The sequence below is a fragment of the Lichenostomus cassidix genome, chromosome 14, assembly GCF_008360975.1.
Source record: "Lichenostomus cassidix isolate B80296 chromosome 14, HeHo_3.0, whole genome shotgun sequence".
NCBI lineage: Eukaryota > Metazoa > Chordata > Aves > Passeriformes > Meliphagidae > Lichenostomus > Lichenostomus cassidix.
Genome location: NC_139495.1, coordinates 4532550 through 4557578, shown reverse-complemented (window position 1 = coordinate 4557578; position 25029 = coordinate 4532550). Strand labels below are relative to the sequence as shown.

General features: G+C 40.2%; 1 protein-coding gene across 5 annotated transcripts in view; it reads right to left on the bottom strand.

The window, feature by feature from the left end:
• The window catches only part of MAD1L1 (mitotic arrest deficient 1 like 1), a 340910-nt gene that overhangs the window by 291632 nt on the left and 24249 nt on the right, over positions 1 to 25029 (bottom strand). For all 5 annotated transcript variants that reach the window (XM_085074561.1, XM_085074563.1, XM_085074564.1 and 2 more), the window contains exon 10: positions 13616 to 13702. In XM_085074561.1, coding sequence (XP_084930687.1) covers positions 13616 to 13702 — 87 coding nt within the window. The remainder of the gene's footprint in view (positions 1 to 13615; positions 13703 to 25029) is intronic.

Sequence of the window (25029 nt, the reverse complement as noted above, 5' to 3'; positions counted from 1 at the left end):
GACTCACTCTTCTGCATTGTTTCCTTTCTCACTTGAATGAGGTTTTCATTCTCACTTTCTAAAATTTGTTTATCAAAGTGGTCATGTGAAATATTGATTATTTACTCTCATACGTGGCTTTGCTGAGCTGCAGCTGGGTTGGCAGCTTTTTCTCTTCACACTCCACCCCTTTTCTGCAGAAGATGGAGTTAGAACATATAATTCGTACAATCATAGAATATCCTGAGGTGGAAGGGACTGACAACAATGATCCAGTCCAGCTCCTGGCCCTGCACAGAGACCCCAACAACAGGAGCAGCTTCTTCTCTTCCTTAGGAGGGCTTCCACTGTTTTCTTGATATTTGAAGAATGAGATACAAAGCTGATTGAAGCAAACAAAAAGTATCTGCTTTCTCTCATGTTTATATTTAGAAGAATTCAAAAAAAAATCTGTTTGGGGCATAGGCAAAAGCTATAGGATTTTCAGGTGACACAAACTGCTCGTTGAGAAAGCCTTGCACAAGCAGTGGCAAAGAAATGCTCTGGTAAATTCTGTCACAAGGTTTGTTAACTCCCACCAGCCAGAGGACAGACTGCTGACTTGCTTAACATTACACACAAGTCCTGGGTCAAAATCAGAGCCCAGAATAAAATTGCTTCCAAAGGTCCACTGAGTTTTGAATGTTTCTACAGTCCTGTCTTACAGAGGTCTCAATTTCCATCCAGCCTCTCCCTTCTCCTTTTTACCTGAAGCAGTTTTACCACATTAAGAAGCACCACATCATTGACCACCAGCAGAAACAGATATCCTTGTACACACTTGAGAAGAACATAAATAACATTTACTGTACTTCAGAGAGGCTCCAGTCTCGGTCAGGTGTAAAAACACAGCAGGCACATATACATATGGCTTATTCCATCAGCCTCCTTCTAAGAAAAGCATTTCTACAAGCCCTGGTTCATTTCTGCTGCAGGACTTTCTGTTGGTCCCAAATTTCCTGCACACCACCTGACCTCCACAAAAGCCTCTCCTGACACAGCAATGATTCAGTGGCATAAATCCCAGTATGGCAATATGCACATGGTTATGCATTGGTAACAACCAGCCAATTCTCATGGATTTTACGTGTCCAAGTCTCTCTTTCATGTTTCAAGAATGTGCTTTAATATCTTGCAGCAGAGATAATGATGCTGGTCTACTTTGAAGGAAGGTAACTAGAGAAGGAACTTACTCTTAAAAAGTGCTGTGGAAAAAAATGAATTAAAAATTAGCCTGTCTGATCAAACACAGTACCATCTACACCAAGACCTTGGCTTGATTCACTTACTTAAGGACAAGAAGAATGTCTTCAAAGTCTGCACACGTTAACAAAAGATGCCACTCACTTTATTTTTAAAACATCAAAACCAACGAAGTCTGAGGCTGTCTGACCAGGACTGCTGGGTTTGTAAGGAGAAGGACACAGTAACTTCTGTCAGCCCCAATGACAGCTACATTATCCATGGGAGCTGCAATGACTCTGCTCTCTCCTGTTCAGCTCTCATTCAGGAATTAGACAACTGTCTCCAGAGGATGGGAAATGAGGAACTACTAAAACTTCATCCAGTCACACTCTCCTGTGTTCAGTTCAAGACCTTCACCCTTCATTAAGGGCAGATGTAAAGTAACTACTACAACACCGAATTTAAAACTCCAAATTCAAAGCTGGCAAAAACTGAGGAATTTCTGCCTTATATGTGACACATGTGTTTGAAACAAGGCCCACAGTTCATCACTCACAAGTTTGCCACTGAGACACAAATTTCCCAAGGGAGTCAGAATGAATTTCAAGTCTCCTCTGCCTTTAAGTATTAATGAATACTTCTGTAAGTTCAAGCATGTCCCCCATCCTTGTTTACACACAGAGCCCTCACCTTCAAGCAGCAGCTTGGTGAGATGGCACAGCCTGGGTGCTCATCTTCTCCACCAGGAAAAGCCCTCCCTGCAGTTCAGAACAAGCACATTATGAAGTCCTTCTGAAAAAGGGCACATTCTACAGACAGACCTGCATTCTGGTTTGAGGAGATGACTGGAATGCATTTTCTCTTTGCATAAAGGCATTTCCTTGGAGGCATCAGCAATCCATGCAAATGAAAGGTTTCCAAAAGGTCACTGGCAATATAAAATGTAATTAGCTTAAAAACAACAAGTATTTTTAGGCACTACTCTGCCCCAGGTTATCTTACTGTTACTTGGTTTTTTATAATCACAGTTATTATCAGCATTTTTTCTCCCCTTTTGGATGTAATTAGGAAAGAAAAAAGTCTGACAAATACACTGGTAAAAGACATCATGTTACTTTCAAATAGGCAGGTTAGAGACTTACCACCCATGGCTGTGCACAAACTACACATCATGATTCAAGGTAACACAGCAGCAGGTGCACTTTTATTAACAGGACACAATTTAAAAAAACTAAACAAGTTAATTATGCTGCTGTTAAGACCAAACAGCTACTCAAAATTGACAACAGATTTTGCCATGAGCACCAACATCCCACTTGGAATCTGCAGCTGGCCTTTCCCAGAGTCAGCTGAGCCCGAAGCACTCGCAGCAGGGCTCAGGGAACAGTCACTTGATCCTAGAAAATGTTTGGACAAACAAAGCAAAACTCATTCAGCAGTCACTGTATTGGCAGTTCAGACTTGCTGCTGCACCCAAGTGCCCAGAGGAGATAAGTCAAACAACATAGCAAAATTATTTTATTGACGGTTTAGAAAATAATATTTTTGGCTAATATAAAATTGAAGTTCTGGTCCCTTAACTGCAAGGCTGACACCCCAGTGCTGAGTCAGTGAAGCACAGGATTTACTGGGATGTGGCTCCAACAAAAACATGACACACACTATTTGTTTTCAAGTTCCTTCTATAAGGAGAAAGTTCATTCTACTGATTGTTTGTCTTATCCAAGCCCTGCTATCAGAATGAACTGGACACTCTCTGTCTCATGGGTGCTAACAGCCCTTTCATCTCCTCTGATACTTGTCCCAAGAGTGCCCACCACCTTCTCTCTCCAATTATGCAATTGATTAATCAAGTTAAACTCAGAGCAATTGTTCTCAGCCTGCATTTAGCTTGAAGGCTTTGGCTTCTCCATCAGATCTGAGCGTTGGCTGTGTGCCCACGTGTGTGTCTGTCTGCTAATCCTATCAGTGGGTCTAATAAAAGGTATTACTTCTCCTTACAAACCTGGCTCTGCTGATTCTTCTGTGAATCATCAAAATGCACTCTGACTTCTACAAGCTCCCATTCTCACACCAGAGCAAGATTTGTAGAATGAAGAGCAGGGCGTAAGACCCAGATGAGCAAGTTCATTCAGTAAATTGGGAGTGTGACACAGGCAGACAACCTGTGCTACAATTCTATCCCTCGTGGCACAGGATTCAAGGGGAGGGGATGGAAGCAGCCCTGATGCACATTCCCAGCCACAAGAGCTACAAAGTGATTTCTGTCTGGCTCTTTAAGAAGATAAAGATGTCTCAACATAAATGATACATTTGGTTTTCAAAGGTCAATTAATGTATTGTCTCGATAACAATTTTTACCTCCAATGCGAGGTACATAAAGAGGGACTTTTTCATTAGGATAATCCATGGAAATGTGCTGCTTTGTCAGTGAAGTGCCATTAAGAAAACCTCACAGCTTTTTCTCAAAGCATACGCTCTATTTTATTAGTTGTAGATGCTTTGGACTCTATGTACTGCAACTGCCATGGGCTAGATCTGATAATCTCTTATTTGTACAGTCAGAAAGGGACACATTTTGGTTTATTTCCATAAATATTTCAAAAGCTTTCTCTGGCTGAGAAACAGAGAGCCTCTTCAGTAGTTATTCCAGTCATAAGAATTTGATTGTTGTTGCTTGAATAAAAGGAAAGCTTGGGGGTTTGTTGTGGGGGTTTTGATGGGATTTTTTGTGTGTGTGTTTTTTGTTACTGATTTCCATCTCTTAACAGTGAGAACATATTTTAAAAGTTATGAATATGGACATTGTTTTAAATATTGAAAATATGTAAAAACAGCCCATACATAAAATATGATAAGGAAATTACGTTTTGCTGGAACGCTGTTCTAAACCCTAGCAGAGCACCATGCCCCAGCCTTCTTTCTGACCACACATCCAACCCTGAAGGGCCTTCTGAATGTCACATCCCACCACAGTTTATCAAAACAAGAACAAGTCACCAGCAACAAAATACTAGCCATCCACCCCTTCTGAACTTGTCTCTAAGTCTATCCCCTCTCCTTCCTAAGGAGAGACACATTCCTGCAACAGAACATCTGCACTAGAAACTGCCCACATTTCTTCTAAACAGCAGGGCATGGCTGAGCCTGAATACTGCCTGAAAACACACCAAATACTCTTTCCAAGAGAGACAGAGAGAGGAGCTGATTATAAACACATTTCCCTTCTGTGATGCCCATGCAAGAACTAAGCAATCAGTCTGCCTTTGGGATTTTCAACAACAAAAAAAGTTGGGTTTTTTTCCAACAGATTTCCTTCAACAAGAAATCTTGTGGACAAGGCTGGAGAAAGGAGGAAGCACCAGCAAGGCACAAACAAACCCAAGATCTTTCCAATATCTAACATAAGAGTTTAGCAGCACAATTTCCTAACGAGGCCTTCCCTTGACTCTTCCAAATCAGCTTCTCCTTCCTCAACCAGATACCTTAAAAATATCTGATACTCACCAAAAGCTGCACCAGAGCTGTTGCAAAAGGCACAGCTGGGCCAGGAAGATGCCCCAAAGGTTGGAGCACCTCTCCTACAAAGGCTGACAGAGCTGGGGTTCTTCAGCCTGGAGAAGAGAAAGCTCTGGGGAGACCTTATTGTGGCCGTCAGGTGCCTAAAGGGGGCTTGTAGAAAGGAGGGAGAGGGAATTTTTATGCAAGCAGAAAGTGATAAGACATGGGGCAATGGTTTTAAACTGACAGAGGGAGGGCAGGTTGACATAGAATGTTAGGAAGAAATTCTTTACTTAGAGGGTGGTAAAGCACTGGAACAGGCTGCCCACAGAGGCAGGGGATGGATGTCCCATCCCTGGAAGTGTTCAAGGCCAGGCTGGATGGGACCCTGAGCAATCTCCAGTGAGTGGCATCCCTGCCTATGGCAATGGGTTGGACGCAGAAGATTTTTAAACGTCCCCACCAACTCAAACCATTCTGTGATTCAAGCTCTCCACAGGAAGAGTTTCTGAAACAGCCACATTCGCATCAAGATGTTCTACAGCTTCTTCTCTTTCCTTTCACTTGTAACATTTTTTAGCTAATTGGCTCCAGAATTTATAATGCTGGTGACAGCAGCCTGGCTGTGCGAGGCAGAGGAGGTGGAGGAGGAGGGGAGGGAAGGCAGAGCAGCTGCCAAGGCTGCCGGCACCATCTCCTGTTCTCAGCAAGGCACTGCACAGCCCCAGCCCCAGCCAGGGATGCCGAAGCTCCCCTCTCTCTCCCAGCCAGCTCAGGGGAGCTTCTGCTTAGAAATATCACAAGACAACTCAGGAGGTTTTATGCAGACTCCAGAAAAAGCAGGAATCCAAATATGAAGTGCAGCTAAAACCACCGAATTTGAAAAGGAGAAAATTAAGCAGCCGAGGAGGGGAGAATGCAATTACAGCAGAAAAAACTGTGTTTCACCATTAGCATTGCACAATAAGAAGGTTTGTCAGGCACCGGTTTAGCCTACACATGTTCACATCCATCAGCATTTCCATGATAAATCCTAATTTTCGCCATTGTTGATCACATTGAACTAAAACTTGGTATGCAAGTTTTTAGCACAGATGCTCAAATAAATTATGCACATTAGTCATTTAACTTTCAGAGCAGCAAGAGAAAGCTGCTTTTTGGGAAGGGGGTTGACTGCAATTTATGACAAGTTTTTTTTTTTGCCTTACACAGCTAAAAAAGACAAGCAGCTCACTTCTTGAATAAACTTTCCAAGCAGTATTTCTTTTGTATAGATGATAAAACTTTGACAGTAGGAGAATATTTATGACAAATTAAAAATGCCTTCCCACCACCACCGGTGATATACTTTCAGTATTTTGCTCTATACATTCACATGTGCATACAAGCAGCCACAAAGAATATTAAGCACATAATGAAAATACCAATAACAGCAGCCTGAAGGCAGCAGGCAGTAGAGATGATGTGATCCAGATGAGAAATTGTTCAAGAAGCAGTTAGTTATGGAGCTGAACAAAGTGTACATGCAGATATGATCAACTGATTGAGACATCCCAGGCCAGACAATCTATTTTTCAGACATAACCATATTCTGTGCAGTATTTGAACTGACACCACTTCAGAGCAGGTTAAAAAATCCTCTAGAATTCATATTTACCTTGGTAAAATGTCTCAGTGTATTCTGACTGTCTTCATCAATCTGCTCAAAATAAACAGTATCAACAATACCCTAAAGTACTTTGGAAAAATCCATAGTCTTTGAAACTGCTGTTATTACAGCAACTACAGTAGGTGTTCAGGTAAATGAGTGTAAAAAGACAGAAAATTCATTCTGCATTCTGCCACCAATCTTCCTCTGGCTTCCCATGACTGCTCAGGAAAGCTATATTGCAATTCTAGCATTACAGATTAAGAGATAAAACTGTTAAACACAGCCTTGTTTGACTGTTGATGTCTTCTCAAAAAACACACAGTCCAGGAGCCATGGTCAGTACTATCATTTTAAGATACTATATAGGAAGAAACAGATATGTATTTGGGGGAGAAAGGAACAAAAAAAATTTAACAGGTATGGGTAGATAGGACTTAATGTGTTTTATTTGCCTTAAAAATAGTGAGGTGCAGAGCAGGCAGGGATGTGAGCAGAGATGTTTGGTTTCATTCATGAGGTGACAACCAGGGGAACTCATGTCGCTGTATAAAGTGACTCAGCACCCAGGAAAACACTCCAGAAAATAAATCCAGACTTCTTGGGGTCCTTTCCTCTACCTCATCCATGGAACCACCCTGGTGACTTCAACACTGATTCCAAAGATATCACCAAACTGACAGGCCCTACTCTCCAACTCACATCACATTTTTCAAGGCATGTTGCCATGTTGCAGAGGTAATAAAAGACAAATCCCTAAGAACTGGAAATCTTAAAGCACTACAATTCCCAGAGCTCTATACAAAGCTTGGCAGCAGGCTGAATATATGGTTTTACATAATACTACTGGTTTCAAAGTGGAATATTTCTGTACTGCTGCCTACTGCACAGCTGAGATTACAATTCCTCCCTTTGTATTCATATCACAAATATAACATGGACGTGGGGCACTCTTCCTTTGCCCTTCAGCCTCCTGTAAATCATTAATTTGATCATAGCATCCCTCTGCTAAGAAGGAAATAAGAATAATGAAAATAGATAATAAGTTTTGACTTCTAATTACTTCAATAATTCTAAATATTCATCCTGGTTTCTGAGAACTCTGGACTAGTATTAAGATACATCTATTTCATCTCGAATTTTTAGGAATTGTAACCTCGCAGAAGTGAAAGATTTATAGTGTAGATGTGAGTCATGCACAGGAGAGATGCAAGGCAGATTTCTCCTTCCCCAACTTTTACAGTGCAGCTCCATGTCCAAACACTGTGTCTGCTGCACTTCATGGTACCAAGAACAGCCTGTGCTTCCTGTCAAATGAACTGGTTATTTTTACACATTTTTCTGGTCAATAATGCCCACTGCTACCAAGGGAATGCTGAGTCAGCATCTCCAGATGAGCACTAACAAATGAAAGCTATCGTTCATCCCAGCACTGACATCAGGGGTGTTGGTAGAACACCCAGGGTCAATCACGACCCTGGAGCAAGAAGAACTATTAAGAACAGAGTTAAGTAGCTTCTACAATTTGTTTTAAAACATTAGAAGTGATCAGGGCATTGAACAGAGTGCTCTCACAGATTATTCTTGAATGCTCTCCCAGAAGCACAGTCAAATAAAAGGTAAGAAACCAAGTACTAATATTTGTACTGGTTTTGCACTCTGCAGTCTCTACAGAGCTCCAGGCTGAGAAGATGGTATCACTACAGCTTTGTCTATGCTCTCTAGGCTGCTTTTTCAGGCTTTTTCTACATATTTTCTTTTTGAACAGAGACTAGTTCCAGGAGCTCCAGAACCAAAGTTGCCTGGTTTCCCATGGATGTTTCTCTCCAAAGGTGACTGCTGACCCCAGTAGGCTTCTTTTTCTCATACCAAAATGATATGAAAGATGAAAAGCATGAAAATGATGCCAGCATTACCGTGGTACTCTCAAATGCCACAAGCCTTTGGAAAGCATGGTATGGCCAAAATGATGGAATTTGGTGCTGCCAGGGTGTCAGAACAGAGCTCCCTGAGAGCTCAAGGCTGCCTGATCCCAAAGGAGCCTTCCTGACAATGGGATATTCCCAAGGCTCTGATTTCTTGCAGGGCTCTGATCCCTGACATGACCTCAGGATGTCCCTCCTGGAGATGGAGATCTGACTTCCTTAAACTTGCTGGAATTCATTATTTTTGAGACCTCTACCATCTGCCAAGCTTGATAGAACACAACTTGCAAGTTCATAAGTGTAGAGTAGGCACAGACAAATCTCATCTACATACACACACAAAGCACAGTAATAAGCCTCACTTCCTCAGGAAATCAGACTAAAAATGGCACAATCATGAAAAGCAAAGGTCTGGGCAAAATCCCATGTTTTTCAAATTGGAAGCATAAGTCAACGTCTTGGTTAAATTATTTTTTGCCTTCCTATTTTCTGCGAACTATATGATAGAAAAAAAAAACCAGAAAAGCTTTTTATCTACCTAATTAGAGTCTTGAATAACCAGATGTTGCTCTAGAAGCTTACTATATGAATATGTAGATTGGTCACTTAATGAGACACTATGGAGTACCTTCTGGTATGGAAGTGCAGGAAAGATCCATTTTGGAGAAAAGAAAAAGCAGAACCTACAGTCATTTCATCATCATCTCACTCTGTAAAATGAATGCAGAACCTGCCAGCAGTTAATATTGCCCTGAAGCACTGTGAATAAACATTTGCCTGGTATTAGGTACACAGACATCTCCACATATAAATCAAGGTGCAATGTGCCATATAGATGAACAAAGGAAGAAAAAAAATCCCTCCCTAGTCCTATATTAGACATTAAGTGCTTCTTTTGATCACAAAATAACTCATAAAGCCTATTAAAAAGCTAGCACTTCTCTCTCTGTCAGATAAAAGACACTTCACTGTAATTAAACTTCTGTCCAACTTTCCAGAAGATTAGGGGAAGGAGTCTGACAGGCTCTATTTGTTTTTGTGACTGACACTCATTGGGACATCCAAGGAAAAGAGAGGTTGGGCAATAGATTTACAACACTTCTGAGCTAACAGCACTTATGAAGATGGACAGTTCTGGGCTTATCATCACTCATTCATTTTTTTTTATATTGAAAAAAATCCCTGCTGCCCAACTCAGAAGCATTTTCTGTTCAGTTCGCAGTCGACATTCCCTGGCCTTTAATGGTTTGGGGTTTTATTTCATTTTAAGCAACAACACACATGATTTATATGAATAAAGGTGGTAAACAACCATGTCTCTTAACAGAACTCCGTGAGCACTTGCAGTGGGAAAATCCTTTTTCAAACACGTTCTCTGTGTCCCTTTTCCCATATGAAACAATATGTCAAAACACATGGCTGGGTTTCTGACATGAGGTGATGGGAATAAGCCATCAACTCTGGGATCTCAACACCAGAACCAAGGATTTACTGCTCTTCCTTTGTGTCCTTCATCCTGCCCAGAGCCAACTTCACCTATGTGTTTCCTTGTATTTGACTTTCCACAAAACATCTCAAGGTCCAAAGTCAATATTGCGCTCAGACCACAAGAGCAAAAGTAGAAATGGGAGGGACCACAAGTAACCATTTTCATGGTCTGTCTTTCAGAAGTGCAGCAAACTCGAGCCATAAAGCAGCATCATTTTTTCATGTGAGCCATCTCATAGGACAACATTTCAAATTCTAGAATACTTTGCCAGGATTGTTTTAGAGAATCTCTCTAGAGACTCCAACATGCAGATAGAAAGCAGGCACAATAAATATACAGCTTTTCACACTTAAAAAAAATAGTGTAACTGCTACATCATTTCTCCATAAGACAAAAGCTTATGAACCACTTGGCTGACTTTCCATATTCCAAACTACAATCACAAACACATTTCAGTGTATCACACCTAGAGCAGTCACAGTCGGGGGAAAAATGAAAAAATGAGCTTTAACTAATAGTGGCTGCAGAGTTAAACTGACCCACTAATTAAACACCTTCCTTTCATCACCTTTTCCTAAACAGCAGAGCAGGTACACTTCTTGCCATCAAAGTGGCCCTGAGCAATCTTCTTTTGAGCTTTTGAACCTCTGGATTGTTATTTTTGCTCTGCAGTTAAAAAGCTCCACGACACTTCCTGCTGCTGCTGCTGCTGCAAGTATAATTTACTCTATTTATATGACTTCTAGCAACACACTCCAAAGCAGCACTGAGAGCCCATCACGCACGATTAATGGCACTTTCAGCTACATTACTCAGCCATCCTGAAGTTGCCAAGAGAAGTGAGTTGCTGCTCATTGTGTTCAGTGCTAAAGTGACCCTCTCCTCTTGCCCCATGCTGGCACCACGGGAAGGTTTTCTCCCCTTAGCAAAAATAGCAAACTCCCAGGGAGTCTACACAGCTCAAACACATAAACAATCACTGATAAAAGAAATTGATTTAAACCTACTGCTCGGGAAATTCAGTCCTGTGGCTCTGTGTCTAAAAGCATCCAATGTGAGTGATGGAGCAAATAGGATATGCATCATCATTTGATCTCTGGGAGGCCTGGAGACACTGGCAATTGCACAGGCTACACAAAACACAGATTGCAGTGCAGATCCCCACACAGGGAAATACCACTGCCAAGGTGGGTTTGTAATGATGTCGCCTCTTTGTGGTGGGATCATCTCTATTGCCTTTTTAATTACACAAAGACTGGCTCTAAAAGATGTGCAGTGATAAAGGGAAAGCAGGTCAAGAATGGAAGAATGAGATAACATGAATTTTCTCTGTTTAGTAGAGCCATTTGAAAAGTTTTTTTCCAGCGTGTTTATCAGCCATAACTCCATTCTAGATCAACCACAGGACACTGGAAGCAGAAATAGCAGCTGGCAAGTGTCTACCCCATTCACTGGAGAGTGTGGGAAAGATAGCATCAGTGGGAATAAAAGCCAAGATGATTGCAGTGTAAAGACAGAGAGAGAATAATCAGCTTGCAAAAACCCCCCACCTTCCAGGCACTCTCCTGCCTGTGTTTAAAAGCTTGCTGATGAACACACACATCCACTGCACAAAGACCCAATATCTGCCATTTAGGGAACAGGGCCATATAATCCTCTTGAACATGACACTCAAATCTCTTCCACTAAACACAATTCTGTACTGCAGCAACAGGTGAGAGAGAACTATCTGATTCTCTCCTTCACTGCCATAAAAATAAATTCAGATGCCAACTTCTGATGATGTTTTCTTAAGCATCTGCCAACTCATTAATTTTAATGGAGAAAACTTAGAAGTTCTTAGGGTAGATACAAATTTTGTGGGTTTTGTACAGCACATTGCTCTGTACACACATAACCACTGACTTTATAAACCAAACACTGCACTATCAGCACCAAAGAATGTATTTCAACTAAGGGCAAAAGAACCTGTGGCTGGAAAAAAAAACAATAGAAAGCTGAATAAGTGCTGGGCTCCATCACTAGAGGGAGGCAATATCACATATTAAGTTCCTGTAATACACGGACAATCCTGAATACAATTATTAAACAAATAAAAGAGAAGACCATCAGCTAAATCTGGAAAAGATTTATGGAAAGGAGAAAATTAGGTTTGCTTCCTTAACAACATTTTACTTCTAAAAAATCAAAATGTTCTGCTGGGAATTTTCAAATCACCTGTAATGAAAGGTTTTTAAAAATTTATCTTATTGCCTTCTTTTTAAGGCAGAATAAGGTATGCAATAGAAGAGAGTCAAAACTATCAGTTTCAGAAATGACACACAGCATTGCATCAGGAAAATGTCAGAATTTTAATTTGAGCAGCTTTACAGCCCATTTAACTTGAAATCAAGAAGTAATTTTAATCATGCTTTTATTTTTAAACTAAATTGGCACAATTATATCTAGATGAACAGACACTACCAAAAAGCTGCTTTTTCAACAGATGATTCCCCTTTGGCCATTAATAAATTTAGAAAAAATACTTCTCTGAGAGGCTGGGAAAAGCAGCCTAAAAAAAAAAAACAACCACCCAAATCAGTAACTCAAACACTACCATCATTCTTTTATTTGATCATTTAATCAGTTGTGGGTTTGAGGCTTTCCTTGGTTTATTTTTACTATATGTAATGTCTTTTTTATATTGGTGAGGGGTGGTTTTTTTTCCCCTGTAAACTTCACAGCAAAAACCACCAAACAATTTGGCTGGCTCAGTCCTGAGAATTTACACTTAGCTAACCATTTTACAAGTGACTAAACAGTTTCATTAACAGCAGCAGCACAACCAAAGCTTTTAACACCCGGCTTGACTCCTGCCCATCATTAGGAAGGTAGAGCCCAAAATCTCTTGAACCAAAATGCAGCTCCTGGCTCGGGAGACATCAGGAAATGCTGCCCACGTCCAGCTAAGTGTGTTCACCCAGTGCTCAATCACACACCATTTCACTGCTTTACATTCAGCATTTTTACACCAAAGGCTGAAATTCTTCACACTCCTGTTGCTTAGACAAGGCAGCTACAACCCTACAATGCAAACAGTCCAGAGCCTTTCTGAAAGACAGGTATTTCTTTTAACAAGGACAGAGGTTTAATTCCTAATTTGAGGAATTAAACAGCGAGGGAAGCAAGGATATGTGCACTGAGGGTGAGAAGCACTTTCTGGCAAGCTATGGAACCGTTTTAGAAAGGCTGTGGAACCAATGCAGTCTGGAGAGTTTAGCTCTGGCAAATTCATTTCCCCACTACATATTCACTCCCACAGGAGGGCAATGGTTTAAACTCCCTCATGTTTCAAACACTCATCTCACTCCATAAACAGACTGCTCCTCTCAAAGCCTTCCAGCACTTTGCCACCAAAACTGCAAACATCCTTTTCCCTCCACCATCTCTACAACCTGGTCCTTTTAGCAGTCAAACCACAGCCTTCAGAGCCCCTGCTGCCTTTCCCATAACCAGATGGGAACTTGGCACATTCTGCTTTGTGACATTCCCTTTCCAGATGAAATGCTCTGGGAAAGCAACTCCCTTCCCCTTGCAAACACTGTAGCTCATAACATAAAGCTTGATTAACTCTTCACTGCATCGCCCACAGTTCTTCATCTTTTTCTTGCTGGAAGGATTTCAGTGAGCAAAAAGCCCTTTATCAACATGAGAAAGAATACAAGGCAGCACAGAAGGCTCCATGGAACAGCTAAGGTTTTCCAAGGAAATATAAAGAGCTGGCCTCTCAGTTTGCAGCCCTCATTTCCTTTCTCTGTGCTTTAATACAGCAGAGTCTTGCCAGCAGCATCCTCTCCTGGAGTCACTCACCTGTTCATGAAGCTGGAGTTCTGCTCTTTCAGCACAAGCTCCCGTTGCTGCAGGGCCACAATTTGCCTCGAGAGATCATCAGGTGTCCTACACAATTAAAACAAAATAAAAACTTTTAACAAATCACTGGTTGAAAGTCTATATTCCTTACATAACCATAAAAGGTCTCCCCAAAAGCAGCCAAGGCTATTTCCTGGGGCCAAACCTGTTGCAGTCCCTAAGAACACAGAGCTGCAGCCTGGCCAGCTCACGTAAAATCTAAAGCCATCAAAGCCATCACAGCATGAGCACAGGATCAATAGTAAGAGGGTTAAAAAAAGAAGGAAATAAATGTAAATACAGACTGTACAATTCAACAGCTCTGGCTACTGCTGAACACCCTGAGAGTGTAGAGGCTCAGGTGTATCATAGGTGACTCAAAGCAGTGTTCCCACAGAGTTCCCAGTGTGCTGAATTCAGAGTCCTTCACACACACCGTGACTCCAGAGCCACAGGAGAAAAAAAAATCCAAATCCCTCAGCTCTGGTAACACTTCAGATGTCACTGATAACCTTTTCTTGTCAAAGAGATCAGAGATTTCTACAGACCTGCTAGCAACAACCCTGCAGTTGTCAGAAATAGGTTTATTTTTTCATCAAATCCAATGATAAATGCTCAAAGGTAATGGAATGGGATCAAGATAACCCCAGTCTGGCAGTTCCAGAGACCACATCAACAGTCTCTGCAGGAGGAAACTGTTCTTTCAGAGGCCTCTCTTAAAGTCACAAAAATCAAAATTTATCTTGAGCCATAAGAAAGGTTTTTCCCATGCTAAAATAGAAGAATATCTATCACACTTCCCAAAGAGAAGGAAGATGGAAAGGGATCTCTGTATGGACTGGGTACATCCATCTTGTGCTCCAGCAAGATGCACAAATGAGAAGAGTGACCCAGACCTTGAAAGGGCTTTTCACAGGGAGCAAGGGGGAGGTCAGTTTTGCAGCAGTGAAATCTGTACAAACACAATCTATCATGTCCCCCAAAAAGCAAGTCAAGGTTCCACTGCTGCTGGCAGATGAAACTAGGCCTGGTCAGATTCTAAAGTATTGAAATACTGCACTGGAATGAGGCTGCTGCCACTCCAAAAACTGAACAGGGAGAAGTGCCTCTAGCTTGATCATTGGATTCTGACTGAATCTAGGACTAAAGAAGCCTTTTCTCTGATGAAAAGATTTTTCAGCCAACTACTCGCATCAAAAAAAGGCATCACTTTTTCTCTTTAATCATCTGTCACTTCCAGTCGAGTGAAAATTAGTTAAACAGTGAGTTGGTGCAGACAGGATACAATTTTGGCAATCCCAGCTGAAAGATTCCTTCGTTTCACTTCCAGAATTGCAAACCTGTATCCTCCCTCAGCAGAAAATTTTGAGGCCTCTAATACCACTTGTGCTACATCCAAGCCTTAAAAGGCAATATATGATAAAACAGATGGAAGTGTTCTCCCATCAGGCTGCAGAGACACATATTGCAGCAAAGAAATCAGTCAGGAAAGGACAGGATACTCACTAGCCAAGGAAATTATGAGAAGAAACCAAGTCACGACATGGAGATGGCTTGGTTAAAATATCTGAAAATAAAATTCTGGTAGCAGAGACCAGCCAATTTTAAGCCAACATGCAGCTGGATTTTCAAATGTGTTGCAGCATTAAACAACATTTCAAAGTCTGAGCTAAGCCTGAAGGGATCCTTAACTTGAGCAGTTCACCAGCTCTTTGCTGAGGGCTAATAATGGCTGGGCAGCAGAGAAAACACTACAGAAATGGACTGGGCACACTCAGTCTGTCTGGCAAAAAGCAGCTGTAAGCAGACACACCAATTTCCACAGGAACAATCTTTGTACAATGTAATGCCAAGTCAACAAGGCTCTGAAAAATGCAGTTCTAAGCCTCTAATAAATCACCAAAATATAGCAGATTTATCAGAAGGTTAGTTAGCACAGGCAGCTCTCTGGCTATGTTGAGTGCCAGCCCTCAAACACTAGTGTTTGGTCCTGCATCAAGGAAATAATTTCATAGATTCTTTTTTTTTTTAATATTAAAAAAGTACATATGCCTTGATTTTTTTCTCAATTTTTTCAGATAGTCATACCATATTCTATTAGGACTGAGATTAGGAACTGAAATTAATCCAATAGTAAAATGAGAGAGGACTATAAACGCCACAGATTTCTAGTAATGATAGCTCCTGACCGATTTCCAATAAAAAACAATCATCCTCATCTGTTCAGCCATTCAAACCAACAATCAGCTTCCAATCTCAGTTCCAGCAATTGGCAGCTTTAGCTTTACACTTAGCTCTGGACAATGTTTTATTGGCATTAGATACCTTCTATTATTTTATTTCTTTATAAGTGGAGCAGCACAGATATGTAACAGAAAACAAGCCCATGGGTATTAATCCCCTGTAAAGAAAAGTTCACTTTCTGTAATACTAAATCTTGTCAGGTGATCAGAGCCAAAGACACCTTTTTATGAACTCTGCTGTCAAATACCCGTATTGAGAGGTTTCAAAACCTGTTTCCAAGTCTGCACCCTACTCTGATCATCAGCAGTTTGGCAAAAGCCAAATTTCCACAGATCCAAGTAGAGGAGCAGCACTGCACGCACAATAAAATTAAATCAGGGCTTTCAATTTGAAGAGAATTGGTCAAGTCCCAAAGCACTGCAAACACCAACCAGCTGTAACCAGCCCTCTCATTGCACGAGTTTCTGAAAACAATGCCATGTAAAGAGAGAAATCTGTCAGCATCCCAACACACAGTAACATGTTCTGGCCTTGAGAGCCTTGGCTGATGTCTGTAATTTTTGCTAAGCTCTGTCCATTCCCTATGGAACAGCTGATGTCAAAGCCAGTACTGGAAAGCCAAGGAATCTGCTTTAAGAGGATCTTTATGACAACAAAGCTTTCTGACACTACTGGAATCACCATGGCTCGTTGAGGGAAGTTTGAAACCCTGTCCTCACCCAAACAGAGCCAGAACTCCCTCACTGAAAAGCCGAGCACTGCCATTATTTCTGCTCTGCAAAGCTGCAGGCAGCTTCCTTCCCCATGGAATCACCAAAAACCCCACACCTTGTGTGCACCAGACGTGCAAAAACCTGTAAAGGAGCGCAGAACGGTCCAATTCAGGGCAGTGTGTTATCAAAAGAGATTTGTGTGCTTTGTAATCATGAAGTTCACACGAACAAGTGAAAAAGAGGCTTGCAAAATGCAGGTGCAAATGAAATCACTGCCTTCAGTTCCCTTCTCCTGGCTAAGGCACAAGGAGCCAAAAGCTAGAATGTTCTTCCTCTGTCCCACCTTCCCCTCCTGAGACTCCCTTTCCTTCAGCAAAATTCATAAAAACAAGCAGTTGAATTTAAGCCTAATTTGGACAAGGTTTTCTTTTGCCCTAGATAAGCAAATTAGTCCAGCAGTTTACAGCACAGTAAGGCAGGAGAGGGACAGAACTGCTGGTAACCAAAGCTCATTGCCTTCCTTTGAAGCACAGATTATTTGAAAAGGAGCAATTTAAGAATGATAAAAACATAAAACAGTTCAAATGAACCGAAAAATTAACTTAATGTAATGTCCAACCAAGTCACACAATGACTTTTAGTGCCCACTGCCACACATTTTAAACTTTTAAGGAAAATGGCTTATGCTATTTTGTATGCCTTTTTTTTTTTTTTAAATGCACACAACTGACTTTCCCAGGATTTGGAGGAAAGCTCTGTTCTTAGTTAAGAATCCATTACCATTTCAGTATAAACTATGACAGTTACACACTGAGAATTAACTGTCAAAGTTAAACCAAGACTAAGTGTACGAAAATGTTAAAGAAAAATATTTTTAATTTATAATTTATCAGAATGTCAGCTTCTTATTGCTTCTATAAAATGTTTCAAAATGCACAGCAAAGGAAGAGTTTTGATTGTAGCTAGAGATCAGACATTAAATTTTAAGCATGGAAGTGCAAGACAAAAGTAAAACTAAAGAGAGAAGTAGGCACTTTGTTGACTATGTTTGGAGGACTGAGTTCTTCACTGCTTTTTGTGTAATTAAATTTGATTCAAACTACCAAACTAATATCACATTTACAATACTAAATTACTCAGAATTACTTATTTTTGGAACTCTGCTCAATTAACATTCTCTCTACAGATTTAGCTCAGTATAAATATACAATGACAGATTTGGTTGTCTCAACTAAGTCACATTAAATTGAAATGGAACATTACCAGATTTTTGGCACAGTATTTTCAGTCTTACACTTTAACATAATTAACTGACAAAGACCAGAGACAGACGTCCTTATTAAAGTGTTTGTTGAGAGAGTAAGTCACAGAAAGGGAGGCCACATCTCCTTAATTCTCTTCTAAGAAAAACAATTTCCAGGTCTTTTTGCCAGTTTTGCTTTGTTTTGTTTTTTTTTTAAGGTAATCTCCTGGAAGTATAAAATATTTATTTTGTTCCTTATCTTTTTTTGTATTATATATAAAGAAACATAAGAAGATTCTGAATCTCCTCTCCCCAAGAAGAACCTTTTCCACTTTTATAAAAATAATTTAATCTTCTCCCTAGGCAGGAAAACAACAGCATCTGAAGAACAAACACAGAACAATAACATGACAACAAGAGAAGATTTCTGGAAAGGCAGTTTAGTAGTTTTAAATATTTCTGTATGATTAGGGAGGCCATGGAATGCCTGCAACAATCTTTTCCTGTATGTTTGAAGTGAGTCTCAAACATCCTCTTTGTCTGTTTAATCTCCTCAACTGCTTTAACTCATCTATCTCTGGTTTACTGGACTAACAAGGATTCCTTACAGACTTATAAGGACTCCTGTCTATTTCTGAAGCTTCACCAAGTCCAAAAGCAGCTCAGTTCCTGGAAGGACTCACCCTTCAAGAAAGGTCAACAAAAACAATAATCACAACAGCTCATACAGACATCCCAGGATACAGCACAGAGTCCCTAAGTTTAATTTGGTCATTTTAACTTCAGATTTTTAATGAGAAAGCTATAAATTGCTTCATATCCCTTTCTCCACAAAATATGCATCACCTCCCTGGGAACATTCCCTACCTGCTCTTCACCACACTACAGGAAAATATTGCTATTAAAATCGGGTGTCCAGACCTGAAGTTCTGAGAGTTAACTTCCACAACAGCACCTCTCCTGCAGGAAAGCCCCTTCAAGCTCCAGTCCAGGTAGTTCCCCCTGCTTGCTCATAACTCCAGGTCTACATTCTCCCTTTCTATTCCTGACTACATTAACTAATTCACATTGTCTGGAATCTCCTACACACGTTAGTCACAAAAACAAATTTTCAATGTTTCCAGGCAATTAGGACACAGTGCTTTGTAGCACTTTGATTAAAATGTTTTAAAGAACCTTTATTCATTCAAATGAACGTGCTAAGAGCTGCCAAACCCACAGAACTAAGGTATACCTGAGACTGTTTCTCCAACAAAGTGGCTGCTTAATATTTTATGTACAAAGTAAATGGAGGAAATCTGAAGTGTAAGTGAAAGCAATAAGCAATCTCAGCCTCTGAGGTTCCCTTCATTTAGAGAACTCTTATTTGTACACAGATAGAATCAACAAATCCAATTGCTTTTTACCAAAGCAAATGTCCCCATTAACCACTTGAAGCAGAAGAACAACTTATTTGTAAGAAAACATTGTGTTTATAAGTGTCTCGACAATTCTAAAGACAATTGATACGTCTCTTTTCAAGCAATTGCAAAATTAGCAATTAAGCCAATCAAGCTATAATTTGAAGAGGCGAGAAAAAAAAAAGGGAAGAAACCTATCTTAGATTCCAGTTAATAGACTTCTTTGGGTTTTAATGAAGAAAGCTTTTTTCCTCCCAAAGTTAACGATATGGCATCATAACAACTCATCATTCAAGTTTCAGTTCTACTTTAAAGATATAGATAAGGGCTCAACAAGATAAAATTAATCTTACTTTGGGAAAAAAATTAATCACTGGGCAGACATTTCAACAGTCCAAACTTCTCTCTCATCCCTACCACTGCTCTAAGAGCAAGCACAGAACAAACCACAGCAATTTTCTAAGTTTGGAATGGAACCTCACAAGTGAAAGGCTTTCAGAGACCTCAAGCAGAGGGAATTTACACACACCACTACCAAACCTGCTGATCTGGAAGATGAAAATACTCAGCTTTTAGGTTTACCATTGCATGCTTAATCACATGACATATGATTTAAAGCTTTGAGAGATCATGGTGAAACAAAAACAAACTTCACAGAGTCATCAACAGACCTCCATAAAATGGAACCATGAAACCAGGCAGCAATAAGGCATCTAACATATAACTCAAGACACATGGAGTGCATCCACAAAGCTCTTTGTCCTACGTTTCTCCTATACAAGAAAATAAAGAGTTCTTAAGGTCTTAACCCAACAGATTAGACACTGAAGAAAAAAGAAAAAAACTACACAAACTTCTAAAGCACCTTTCAGGTATTCACCAGCAGTAGCACAGAGGTAGTGAAGTTGGAAATGATCAAAAGGGATTTTAAAAATGGCTGCTACTGCTCTCTTGCTAACACAGATATCAGCACAATCTTTACAATTAGAGAAGCAAATGTATTTTCTCAATTCGCAATTTAGTGAATGTAATTATTTATTAATGACGATGTTGAAAGGAAATTATTGTGGCACACAATTTTGTACCTACTGCCCTTAAGACTTCAAGCAAAAATGTAAACACACTTAATAATGTAATGTTTCATTTTACTGCAGCAGTAGCAAAACCTACTTTAAGTCGTTTTTCTAATCATGAACTTAATTTGAGAAAAAAGCAACAGCTAAAGGGGAAAAATAATGCCATAAAATGAATAAAAACTTCTTTTAGGTAGTAGTCAAGTCATAAAGTAGGGTTGTTTTCCTATAGTTTCTATTTGTCAGTGGAGTTGGAACAAGTATTTTGGCATTCTGAGGCTGGGCAGAGAGGAGTGTGTGAACAGGGGAGCGAAGAGACTTCATGAGGAGGATGGGGGCAAATCAAGCTAATCCAAATAAAAGAAACACAGCAGAATACCAATTATATATTCTAACCCTGTAGGTTAGAATCCTTAGATTTTCAAGTCATTTGGATAGTTGCAAATAGTAATAAACAAAAAATTAATATCTGAAAACCAGACTGAAACACAAAGATATGCTCATTGGAAACAAACTCCAGACAGATGTCATATCTTTCACAGAGATATCATTCAACAGAGGGTCATTAGAAACCCTGAAAACCATTCCAGGCCAATTACTGGGATTACACAAAACTGGGAAAGAATGCTGACAGCTAAAAATCAAAGGCGATAAATGAAACTTGCAGAAGCTTCTGTAACTTCCATGTCAGTGAATAAAAGCTCATTCAGAGATTTGCTCCTCACCAAGCTGAGGGCCAGCAGGGATGGCTGGTTACAACAGAAGGATCAGAATTAGAAAAAAAAACCTCCTTATCTTTCAAATTAAGCAAGAATATCTCTGCAAATAAACAGACATAATTTTACCAAACCTCTGCTGGTTCCATTCTGCAAGGTCACTCTCAAGGCATGTGAAGACACTTGACCAGCCTAGAAATAGACATCATCAGCTTCTTCTCAAGGAAGGAGGACTGGGACACAGGGACAAGACACAAAAATCCTCCAAAACCTAAAAACAAATATAATTTGCATGTATCCAACATGCCCTTCTGGCATAACTCCTATCCCCATGGAAATTACCAGCACAGAGACATCATTTTTCCAGATAGCCAGGGCTCCTGTCTGACAGGAGAGCTCCTGCTGCAGCCAAGGCTGGCTACTGACAATTTATGTACATTTGACTATTTTACAGATTACACTGAATTGATGGTCTTGTTCTCCTGACACCTGTCTGAGATAATCCTTGCAGAATATTAATTTACCTAAGTCCTTGTATTGTTTTCAACATGTTTATTGATCCCATTGTTTATTCAGACTCTTATCAGCTGAAAATATTAGCCAGCAGTAACACAAACCCCCTAACCTTGAGCAAGAGGAAATGCTATTAATGGCTGGAGACAGGTCCTTGGGAGAGTCTAGCCCATATTTTCAACTACTTTTTATATAAAGTGATTTGACATCCCATAAATTATTCTTATTTACTTCTGATTACAATCACATACCTTTTCAATCTCATGGCAGGAATGGCCACTTTAAACTGCAACTTGAAGCTACAGTAAACGTTATTTTAACTGTTTTTTTTAATATCAATCCAATAACAGTCACAGGTAAATTTATGGTAACAATTTTAGAAAGAATGAAAAGCATACTGCTTGTGTGTTCAGCTGGAATTCTAAGTTATTCCTTCAGACAGAAAATTGAGGTTAAGCCTGTTGCTTTGATTAATTAAAAACTACCCAAATTCAGTAAAATATTATTTCAAACCTTCTCACAACAGACGTTTCACCTCTGCCAGAATCAGAACATAAAACATCCAAGTTTCAGCAAATGTGAGAGGTTAAAAGCCTTACTGAAGCACAGAAAACACAGCTGATAAATAATTATATTTATCATGAAAATCAATAGCAGAACAACAAAATTAGACAATGCCTAAGGAAAATGCTTGTTCTGTCAGCAGCCACAGGTTCCTACCAGGGCATTTGTATTGAGATGGCACAAAAGGCATCAGCTGCCACTGAGGCTCTGTTTGGGGTAGTTACATAAAGTGCATAATACATCTAAGGTAGGACTAGATATCCCTAGAAACCAAACCCAAGCAAGGCCTGGATTTTAGCAACTGAGACACAAAGCCTAAACAATATGATTAGGGACACCCAAAAATCTCTAATTCAACTCCAATGTAAGAAAACGAAACCCAACACTGATTCAATAGATGATTAAAGCCATCAATCATAAGCACTGTCTCCCAAATCTTTTGTTTCCTAACTGGTGAAACAGTCAAGTATCAGTATGCAACACCATTTTTGCAAGCCATACTAATCAGTTAATCCTAAAACATGAGTTTAAATCCTAGCTTTTTGCTTAGCCTCATGTTTAGCTACCACATCGTTTCCCACCGAGTTCATTTCCCATTCAGAGCCTGTTGCTAAATTCCAGGTTTTAACAAATGCAGGAGCACATGAGCTCACTGTGCAGAACCCCAACCTCTGTCTCAAGCCTCCCCACTCAAGGAAGCACATTTCCCACTCAGCTGTCCACGTCTGCATCCAGGAAAACGAATTACACACGGCCCCAGACGCATGTAAATAAACCCAAGAAATTTCAGATTTACAGCGCTGTCTTCAAACCCTCTCCCCCAGCTCAGGGAGGATTAAAAAGGACTTCAAAGAAGCCTGAGTTCCAATTAAAACACTGTGACCACCCCGGGGACGCAAAAATATTCCTCTGATTAGTGAGATGCGCTCTTTGAACTGTTTAGCTAAAAAAAGCTTTCAGAACTTTAAACAAATGCAGTAATTCTCTCTCATACTTTTTTTTTTTTGAAAGTTTCTAAAAATTTAATATTCAAAGTGAAGGACAAATAGTATTTAAAATAGAAAGTTTTATGGGAGCCCATTAGCACATCAGCTCTAGGCATCTACTGACATGAGACACAGCAAGACCTGAGTGCAGCAGTCCCAGTACAGATGGCACAAGTTGTCAGAACAGAAGAACCCAGAGTGTCACTGTCATTGCAGAGGTGGTGGCACCCCTATGTTATATCCCAGTCTCACCAGCCCTCAGAAACATTCTCCCTGAAGAGCAGAGCACATCAATCCCCTCTCATTTTGAAATTCTGCTTTATTTCCTTAACATCCAAAGCTCCCAAGCGCCACAAACGAAGTGTTTCACATCCAAGTTCTTTGACACATGGTGATAATACAAGTTACCCTCAGACTTAGCAATTAGCACAGATTTAAATAAAAAGCTCTTCCTATGTTTGTGCAAAAAAATCAAAAGGAAGAAACCAACTCTGTCCATCCCCACAGACTCTCACTCCCAAAATCAGAGCTGAATTACATACTCCAAAAGTTTCAACATCAAGAACAATGAATGCTAAGGACAAGTTCTGGGGAAATAACTGAGGCTTGGAGCATGCCAAAGCAGTTGCAGCTAAGCGGGCATAATAAACCTGCCTGTGAAAGCCAAACCCCAATCACCCTCACCCATAAGGAATGAATAATTCATGGCAGAAGGAGATAGAAGCAGACTTTAAGACTTGTTCACAGAAAGTGGAACTGCTCAAGTGTAATTGCATTACAGATGTAAACAGTGGATTTTCAACAATTACTCTTCTCCTTTTGCCAGTTTGTTCTCAAAAACCCACAGCCAGCTCAGCTACCTGTACCCAGCACAGAGTTCAGAGCAGCCAAAAGCAATTATGGCTTCCCTGTGTCTGCTGGAGTTCTTGGGATTGGGATTCAGGTAAGGACTTCACTGGTGTCACAAGCACTTGGACATCATCTTGGCTCACTGCTATCATCAAGCTCTGAACACTTTCAATGCCTGAAGCTACTGGGGGAGGCACTAATAAGATTAGATGATAAACACTGTCAAAATTTGAAAGGTATCCACAGAAGAGAAAGCTCCTACGCTCTCTGCTAAAAGAAACAAACACCCCTTTTTCACATCACTTTCACATCCTTCCTTTTATTCACATTTACCTTCAAGATGTTGTTTCATCATGCTATACGATACAGGACTATCCACAACCAGTTACTTTTCCTTTTTTAGTGAATGGATGCTACAGAATCAATCAGACAAGAATAAAAGAATTGAACAGCCTTTCCAAAGTCTTCAAAACATCTGCTCTCCTGGAGATTTTCTCCTGGGTCCTCCAGGATCTTCAGCTTCCAGATTCTTCTCGCTGCTGGTGTGACTGCAGCTTTGTACAACAGCTCCACAACTGAGGAAAAGGTGCATCAGATATTCCCAACTCCTCAGATTTCACTGGAGCTTGATTGGGAAGATACTGCAAAGCATAACCTAAGTGTAGATGGGAGTCCTGTTTATACAGTAAGTATTATATACCTCACATGCTAAACCTGTCTTTGGACAACAGTTTCAGAGAGCACAAATGAAAGCTGCAGCCCTTAAACCAAAAAATAATTTTAAGTCCCTGGTACAGAGCTACCTCAGTCCAAAGCTTCTCTGAATTCTCAAGTTTTCCTGTTACCAAGAAAATGTTTAATTTACTTCAGCCATTCTGATTTATAACCTGAGCACATGCCAGGTAAAAGTATTTTCCAATCTCAGCTCATCTCTCCTTCCTCTGCTGAGCCACCAGCTTCTCTCATAAAACTCCCTCCTTCAAAAGCATCCCAAAGAAACAGTGCCAGAAATCCACATTTCTTGTAGATCTTGATACCACCAGTACGTTTAGTACTAAACCTGTGCAAAGGCAG